At 32.3% G+C, this 9,901-nt stretch overlaps 1 protein-coding gene across 1 annotated transcript; it reads right to left on the bottom strand.

The window, feature by feature from the left end:
* Positions 1-1,054: 1,054 nt before the first annotated feature.
* LOC133176104 (uncharacterized) lies at positions 1,055-8,769 on the bottom strand. The gene is made up of 2 exons (XM_061311272.1): positions 8,344-8,769; positions 1,055-2,116 (listed from the first exon to the last, which is right to left on the bottom strand). The coding sequence occupies exons 1-2, from the start codon at positions 8,672-8,674 to the stop codon at positions 1,065-1,067; spliced, it is 1,383 nt and encodes a 460-aa protein (XP_061167256.1). The 5' UTR covers positions 8,675-8,769; the 3' UTR covers positions 1,055-1,064.
* Positions 8,770-9,901: the final 1,132 nt, after the last annotated feature.

The following is a 9,901-nucleotide window of genomic DNA, read 5'->3' as shown; positions in this document are numbered from 1 at the left end:
TTAGGCCTATCATAAGATTTTTTTTCGGATTCACCTCCTTGTAAATGTATTTCGAATATGTTCATTTTCATTTCATTTCATTTCATTTTCATTCACTCACACCAACATCAGTGGTACATGAGGTACAATAAATTAGTCGTCATAATTGTGACAAAAATAACTAGTATGTCTGTTTATTCTTAGTATCAAAGCTTTTCATCAAAAAATATAAAAGTTACGGCTATATTAAGTATATTGGTCATTAAACACATTGCACGCGCGCGCATGTGCATGATGGCCACATCATCCTGTCTACACTTTTAATATATCTGTATATTCTAAATATCAAAGCTTTTCATCAAAAAATATAAAAAGTACGGCTATATTAAGTAAATTGGTCATTTAACACATTGCACGCGCGCGCACGTGCATGCATATGCATGCATGTGCATGATGATCATGTCGTCTTGTCTACACTTTAAATACATATAAATATTTTGAGTATCAAAGCATTTCATCAAAAAATTTCAAAGTTACGACTATATCAAGTAAATTGGTCATTTTACGCTTTGCGCGTGCGCGCACGTGCATGCATGTGCATGTTGACCATGTCATCTTGTTCATACTTTTAATATATCCTTATATTCTGAGTATCAAAGCATTTTATCAAAAAATATAAAAGTTACAGCTATATCAAGTATATTGGTCATTTTACGCATTGCACGCGCACGCACGTGCATGCGCGTGCGCGCAAAATGACCTTCGTTCCGCAAATCTACATAACATGCCTAGTAACCCTAAAAAGGTTTCACCTCAATCGGATGTGTAGTTTCGGAGATCACTCACGGACAAAAAAGTACCCAGGAAGAAAAATAATAATAATAATAATAAGAAACAGAGTAAAAACAATATGTTCCCAAACTTCGTTTGGGGAACATAATAAATATAATTATGATACAATAGCATAAATGAGGGGCATATACACATGTACATAGTATAGCAATAAATATACAATGAAAGAAGAAGAGAAGAAAAAAATGGTATGATAACATTTAAAATATGGAGGACAGACGGTGTCGTTTATTTTAGATATAAATATACAAAGGTTTTTTTAAAGTTTTTAAGTTTGTCGTTGACATAATTTCAGAAAACTTAAGTGTATTTGGCGTTTTACAAAATCTGGGATGTAAAAGATTCTTTCTGATGCTGTTCAATGTTTTACATTCTAGGATGAAATGAAATTCGTCTGCTATTTGCCCTGTATTACACAATTTACAAACTCTTTCATCCAGTGGAATATTTGACCATCTACCAGTTTCAATTGGGAGGTGGTGGTTTGAAGTTCTAAATTTTATTAGTATTTTTTGGAGTTTACTAGGTAAAATACTTAGATATTTTTCAAATCCAAAATCACTCTTAAAAATTTTGTAAATTTGACCTTTTGATGAATTATTTATATCACTATGCCATTTTTGAATAAATTGGTCGCTTAATCTTTGCTTCACTGCTGCAAGTACCCAATTCCTGTCAATGGGACTTTGTTCATACCAAATGTTGGAGAACCCACAAGAGGTTAAAATTTTATAAATGAAATCTACCCATAGGTTTTTTGGACCTCCTTGAAAATATTGAGAACATAGATATTTATACAAAACACAAACTATTTTGTTTTCTAAAGAATTCGGGGTAAGTAATTTTAACCAGTAGGAGATCATTCTTGTATAAATATTAATATACAATGGGAATCGCCCAGTCTCCCCATACACCATATACGAGGCCGTACTACTCTTTAAATGGAAAATATGTTTTAAAAATTTTAAATGTACACGTTCAATGATGTCGAGATTTTCATAACCCCAAATTTCACAGCCATAAGTCAAAATTGGAACTGTTACAACAACTTTATCAAAAAAATCTAACTGACATTCAATTGGTAAGTTAAATTGTCTTATCTTCCTTATAACACCATACATTGCTTTCTGTGCTTGTTCACATAAATGTTTTTTGGCCTTACAAAATGAACCTGAGCGTGAAAATATTATCCCAAGATACTTAAATTCTTTTACATTTTCAATTGCATTATTATTATAATAAAATACCTTTTTTGACATTGGTCCTTTAGAAAACACTAGAATTTCTGTCTTACTAACATTAACATCAAAGGTCGCTACAATGTAAGCCAGACGTGTTTTGGGCAGCTCCGGAAATTTATACTTTATTATTGAAATTCGACGAAAAATAAAGAATCATATGTGACTGAAATGTTTCTAGGATGTTTACTGAGGATACAGTACAGTGAGTAATCAAAAGAAATGTAATCTGTCCAGTTAATCATTGAGAAATATATAGCTGGCTCGGTAGCTTTGCTCTGTGAGTAGTAATCATCGGCCATTCAGTAACATTATGGTTGCATGTTTAATGCTCCAGTATGCCTAGGAATAAAAAAACCCTCTTATTCTACCTCGAATAAATACTCCAGTGAATTTCTTATTAAACCTGCTCAAAAAAGATCACGGTCTGAAATAGAATCTAGTTATAGTAGTCAAAGTGACACTTCCCTAATGGCAACTAGCGACGCGACCAGCCATGATCACAATGAAGAAATAAATAAACTTAACTCTCTCTTGGACAGTATCTCTAAAGATGAAATAGCTACAAAGAAGGCTGTAGAAGTTATACTCAGTAAGGAAAACTTCAAAAATACAATATCAGAGGCCCTTGTAGAAAAGGTGACTCAACTTGAGTCACAGGTTGAAAATCTTACCCTACGGATGGACGATATGGAACAATATTCCAGGCGTAACTGTCTGAAGTTTACGGGAATCCCCGAGAACCCAGAAGAAAATACCGACCAAATTATCTTGAATGTAGTTAACAAGTATGTCCTTGATACACAAGATGCAAAAATAGGTCTCGATCGCATCAGCAGATCCCACAGGGTGGGCAGACCACTCAAAAACGATAACAATCGTGGAGTCCAGGGCAATACTCAACGTCCCCGTGATATTATTGTTAAATTCGTTTCATATAGAGATCGGGCAGTCATTTATGCAAAGAAAAGTAATTTAAAGTCATTCAACGAAAATGAACAGAACACTTACAAAATCTTTATAAACGAAGCATTAACAAGGAAACGCTCAGAACTTCTCTTTCATGCCAGAAAGCTCGTGAAAGACAATGTGATAGACCAGGCTTGGACCTATGATGGAAATATACTCGTTAAAACACTAGCCGGGAAAAAACAAACTATTAGAAGTTTTGACGACTTACAAAAACTCCAACATTATGGTGGCCAATACCGAAAAACCACAGCTACAATGACATCCACTCCATTGCATAAGTGTTGACATGAACACATGGTTATTCAAATCTTAGTCTCTCAGGCGCTTAAGGGGATTTTCCCATTTCTATAAATAATACTCAGTTCATTTTCTTTACTTACCTTTAGTATTTATTATTTATTGTTTGGAGCTGCACTGCAATACGTGCCAGTTTATCAGTATGTTATATCTACTGAACTTTATCTTGTATATATGTTGGTTGGTTGTATGGAATATAATTCACAGTTACATCCAACAGTTGTACATAAAGATTGTGACCATGCACTTCATTCTTAAGAATGCCTTAGACTTGAAATTGTTTATGTTCATATTTTGCTCTCACATTTTTCGCCTACTTCAATTCCTGCACCTATTTCTGCATTTTTCGTGTTTCCAATTTTTTTTGCACGTATTTTGTTATACGCCTGTTTTTTGACTCAGTTGACCTAATTTTGATTGTTTACTTCCTGTCAAAACTGAAAGTAAGAAAACCTGGAATGGCTGTGGTGAATTTGGCCGAGATGATTATTTTTGACACTCATGACTAAACTTAAAAATATTGAAAGTTATTTGATATCACAGCCATCAATTTATTCCGAAAGATTTCAAACTTCTAAAGGTATGTTATTGCTCCCCAGCTTTTTAGTTTTGTACTATCTACTTTTAATTGGTGGCGTTGAATTGAATCCAGGTCCCACGTTCAATGCATCATCAACTTATATAAAAATAGTACATAATAATGTTTGTAGTCTCCTGCCAAAAGTCGATATTGTTTATAATGAACTGTCAGACTTTGATATCATTGGAATTACAGAAAGTCATCTTGATAGTACAATACCTACCGACGATATAGAATTTGAAGGATTTCAAACACCAATTAGGTTAGATTGTAACAGATATGGAGGGGGTGTCGTTCTATATGTTAAAAACAATCTTAAATTTACTCAAAGATCTGAGATCAAAGATCTCTCTAACCCAAACATTGAAATTTTATGGGCTGAAATTCAAAATTCTACAAATAAATTTCTAGTAGGAGTATTATATAGACCACCAAACTCAAAGGCAGATTTTATTGACTATATTGCATCTTCCCTAGAAAATGCCCTTAAGGTAGTACCTATGTCGGAAAAGTCTTTGTCACAAGATTTTCAAACTTTTCAAAATGATAAATTAGCTCTCGCTTATCAATCAGTTAAAAATATATGGTATGTTTCTTTGTTATTAAATGTAGTGCAGTCTGTGCAACTTGGAAGGATAATTTTACACAGCGACTATATATTTTCAGCCATTTTAAGGGTACTGGTCATAAAGAGAATATAATAAATCACTAAAATACTTCTTCAAACATCGTCGTTTATAGACTTTATTAACTGAACCATATTAAGCAATATTATTCAAGAATAAATTCTTTTTATTCAATTGACATAAAAGATTAAGTCCACATTTCAATGAATATAGGCAAATGTGCTCAATATTTTTTGAGTCAATTTACCACCTAAATTTGTAAATATTTTTCAAAAGTCTTTGTCAGAATGTTTTCAATCTTTAATATGATGAAGAACATACCCAAATAATTACAAAAAGTGATTAAAACATATACCTTTCCCCGCAAACGAATGAGAACACTCTATTTATCCATACTTCTTTTGTTGACCTTTTTGCACTTAGACAGGATTTAATTATTAAATTACTGTTTTGGGGTTACGTTCAGATTTACAATGTGAATATTTATCAAAAAATGTATTTTTTTTATTTAAAAAGATAATATTTTCGGGAAACATTATTATTATACACCAACCATTATGAATAATTAACAAATAATTATGAAAGGGAATGCACGTCATTTCATGATAGACATTACAAAATTTACACACAATTTTTAACAGATCTTTGACTCAGACACGTTTCATCAAGATATTGTACTATTTAGATTTCTTAGGATTTTTGCTTTCCTTCAAAATAGTTGCATATCATTCACATTATCACAGTTGTGTAACTTCATTACATGAGACATTCTTGAAGAAAGTACGGGAAAAAAGTAACATTAAATTATGACGTCATAATGGATCTAGCACCAAGAAAACAGTCTAAACTAATTTTCTCAGTATGACGTCATACGACGTAGGTTCTACGTTAACACAAATTTGCCAGTATTTCTAGTAGGCGACTTTAATATTGATATGATGTCTAAGGGAAATAATGCATTTAAAAGTTTACTAAATAAATTTTCCTTAACAAATTTAATAAACCAGCCAACTAACTTTACTTCACAAAAGGGAACATGCATTGACCTTATACTTACAAACAATACTGAAAAAGTTGAATCAGTGGTAGTGCTAACCCCATTTTGCAGCACACATAGTCCAGTGGGTGTTGATGTAAAATTCAAAACATTTAAACAATGTGCATATAAAAGAGTAGTTAGAAATTACTCAAAGGCTGATTATAAATCACTTAATAAAAACCTCTCAGACGTGGATTGGGATGGAGAGGTTTTTAATACTCAGAACATTAATGAAGTCTATACCAATTTTACTAGAGTATATAATTACCATGTTGACAAAAATATACCTAAAAAAGTTGTTGTAATTCGTCCATCTGATAAACCTTTTATGACAAGTTCAATTAGACGTAAAATGAGACAAAGAAATAGGGTACATTATAAAGCAAAAAAGACTAATAGTGATTATCAGTGGAGTAAATATCGGAGTCTAAGGAACGAAGTTATAATTATGGTACGACAGGCTAAGGATACTTACAAACAAAAGATTACATCACAAATCTTAGACAAAACTATTCCTCCTGGTAAATGGTGGAGAATTGTGAAATCATTAACTAAATTTGCCAATAAAAACAAAGTACCTCCACCACTGAAATCTAATGGTAATATTTTCATCCATCCCACTGATAAGGCTACCCAACTGAATAAACATTTTGCAGAGATTTCTCATATTGAACATTATAGAGAACCCCAATTGCCCCCTCAAGGACCTGGTCCCCCATATTCTATAGACTCCATAAGTATTTCAACTCAAGATGTTATTGATCAACTTGAAAATTTAAACATATCAAAACCTCCTGGTCCTGATGGAATTGCACCACAAGTATTAAAAAATATAATTCCTGCCATTAGCAGACCTCTCACTAAATTATTCAATCTCTCCTTAAAAATTAATAAAATACCATATATTTGGAAGCAATCGGATATAACACCTGTATTCAAAAATAAAGGGAGCCCAGAAGACCCAGCAAACTACAGACCAATTTCACTTACCAGTAGTCTGTGTAAAATCATGGAAAAAATTGTATTTAAATATCTGTACAATTATATGTTTAATCACAATTTTCTCTCTAAGAACCAGTCAGGCTTCCAGCCAGGTGACTCCACTGTTAATCAACTTGTTGAAATTTATAACACAATTATATCAAACCTTGATCAAGGTAAAGATGTTAGATTTGTCTTTTGTGACATATCTAAGGCTTTTGATAAAGTATTGCATAAAGGACTGTTATATAAATTACAACAGTATGGTTTCACAGGTGATATCTTAAGTTGGATTGAGAATTTTCTCTGTGATAGAGTCCAGAAGGTAGTGTTAGAAGGATACTCCTCTGGATTGGAAAGTGTTAATGCTGGAGTCCCGCAAGGGTCAGTTTTAGGTCCATTTCTTTTTCTTATCTATATCAATGACATAACCGAAAACATACAAAACCAAATAAGACTGTTTGCAGATGACACATCATTGTTTGTTATTGTAGATGCTGACACAGTCAGCCCAGCAAAATATATCTTTCATTTGTTCGACCAGTTGTAGAATATGGGGATGTGGTATGGGATAATTGCACTGAAGAACAATCCAAATTACTGAAAAGTGTTCAGGTGGAAGCTGCAAGAATAATTACAGGTATTAGGTGCAATACATCAAAAACTAACCTATATAATGAGTTGGGATGGGAAACCTTAAGTTCAAGAAGGGAAAAGCATAAGCTCACACTGATGTATAAAATTCTTAATAACCTTACCCCCGATTACATGTATAATATGCTCAAAGGATGTATGCCAATTCAGCATAATTATAATTTACGCAACCAAAACTCATATCGTATCCCAATCACTCGAACAGTGTCTTACCATAATAGTTTTGTACCATCCACAATATCCTTATGGAATAATTTACCTGATGATTGTAGAACTTCCCCTACATTGCAAAATTTCAAAAAAAAGATTAACCTACACCAATCCCTACCAGAAAAATAAAGTCAGGTTGTACAATTATGGGAATAGAATTGAAAATATACTACATTGCCAGTTGAGAAATAAATGTAGTAACCTTAATGCTGATCTTTTTAAAGACCACCTTAATGATTCACAAAAATGTACAAATTGTGGACACCAAATTGAAGATTCAATACATTTTTTCATGTATTGCCCACAATATGTTCTTCAAAGACAGATGCTGATTAAATATATGAATGAGAAAGACATACCAGTTAATATAGATAATATACTATATGGTGCTGAATCCTTATGTTTAGAAGACAACTTTTCATTTTTTGATCATATACATACCTTTATAAGAAACTCAAAGAGGTTTTCACTGAAATCTTAGTTTATCATGATATGCTAGGAAGAATAATATCTCATTTTAGGTATGTTAAGGAAGTTTTTCCACTCTGAGTCAACTTTATTATGTTTTTTTTTCTTTTTATGGTCTTTCTCTGTCTCTATTTACTCTCTCTCTCTCTCTCTTTCACCCTCTGTGGATTCACTTTATACATGTACCAATTAATGGTTTATTTTATATACTGCTTTTCAATGTTAAATGTACTTTGTTATGTTTTTTTTCTCTTAATTTTACTCTCTCTTTCTCTGGATTCACCTTATATATGTACCAATTAATGATCTATTTTACATACTGTTTTCAATATTAAATGTACCAATAATTGTTATATGTACCTTGACCTATGGAGAGAACGATTATAGGCATTATGCCTGCTGTTCAATCCATTTCATTTGTAATGAATAAATATATTTTAAACTAACTATTAACATTAAGTTTCCATTGTGAACAATACAAATAAAAATCATCCAAAGCCTTTTGCAGATCTACATCTGTTTCAGCCAAGATAACAGTATCGTCTGCATATAACAAAATGAAAAGCTTAAGATACACATATAATTCTTCTTCAATAGCGTCAGTTATGCTTTGTAAACCAATAATATTTCTGTCTGAGAGAAACTCTTCCAGGTCATTGATATATAAGGAAAATAAAAAAGGCGATAGATTTTCACCTTGGCGAACACCAACATTACAGTTAAAATAATCTTTGATTGTGCCATTCAGATTTATCATAGATTTAATTCCTATATACATATTTTTGATGTAGTTAAAACATTTTCCACTAACCCCACTCTTAAATAGCTTATGCCACAATCCAAATCTCCAAACCGTATCAAAAGCTTGTTTAAAGTCAATGAAAGCGCAGAGTTTTTTCTTTCTTTGAAAAAAAATCTGACATAAAAGCTGTAAGGTAACTATATGATCTAAAGTTGAGTACCCTTTTCTAAACCCTGTTTGACTCTCATTACTTAAATTTACTTCTTCAGCAAATGTTTCCAAACGTGTGCAAAAAATACTTGTAAATAATTTTCCTAAGCAGCTCAATAATGTTATGGGTCGATAATTTTCTGGTTGTGTTGGATCACCCTTATTTTTATAAATAGGTTAAACAATGCCAATTAACCATTCATCCGGGACGGTACCTGAATCAAATATTAAATTGAACAGTTTTCTATATACGGGTAAAAATATAGTAATTGTTGAAGTAATACGAGGGTTGTTCGAAAAGTTCGTGGACGATGTCAATCTTTGTTATACTACTTCCAAGAAATTTAAAATAAGCACAATATCATGTGTAAAAATATTTGTTTTGTTGATCTGTGAAATTTCATTTCGTTCGATTAGATAGAAATTAATTTACTTCATTTTAAAATCAACATGTTTTATAACCACGGCGCACACTTAAAAGCAATGTAACGTCAAAAACATAGCGTCAAGAGTTTCTTAAATATTCTATCCCTATACAATCACACAGTATAGTCCAATACCCAAGTATTAAAAACCTTTTTCAATCACTTGACATTTATTTTTCTAACAATTGTTCTCGTTTTATAATTTCCTTTGTTAATGTTCAATTTCTTTTACCGCTTAACTGTGCTTTCAAAAAATCAGCAACTCTGAAGCGGCTACGCCTTTCCATCTTTCCATGAAGTCCCAACTTTTAAAAGTTTTTGTTCAGATTTTTACAGTTAAACCGTTTCTTCACAGATTTTCCTCGTCCGATACAGAGTCTCTGTCACTCAAATACCGCCTCTACCATTTACACACACATGCACTAGTCGCTTGTGGCATATCTTCTGATTCCTCCAACATTTTTAGCGTTTATTCATGATTTTCAACGAGTATAACACAAAACTGCATATTTATTTGCTGCTTCGTGACGTTCTACAACGTCATCGTTTTTGTCGTTTTCAATGAGGACTACCTATCTTCTCAAATTGATTTCTTTTTACCGAAGCAAAATATTAAGCCATAATTTGG

The sequence above is a fragment of the Saccostrea echinata genome, unplaced genomic scaffold (assembly GCF_033153115.1).
Source record: "Saccostrea echinata isolate AGI-Se365-2 ecotype Australia unplaced genomic scaffold, CSIRO_AGI_Sech_v1 ptg000066l, whole genome shotgun sequence".
NCBI lineage: Eukaryota > Metazoa > Mollusca > Bivalvia > Ostreida > Ostreidae > Saccostrea > Saccostrea echinata.
This window is presented reverse-complemented; position numbering and strand designations above follow the sequence as displayed.

What these genes read in the sequence shown, in the direction of transcription:
- LOC133176104 (XM_061311272.1), bottom strand. Translation starts at nt 8,674, where the DNA reads ATGTATATAGGAATTAAATCTATGATAAATCTGAATGGCACAATCAAA. An exon ending in ATGGAAACTTAATGTTAATA is followed by an intron (nt 2,117 to 8,343) that starts GTTAGTTTAAAA and finishes TTAGTAAGACAG; the next exon opens with AAATTCTAGTGTTTTCTAAA.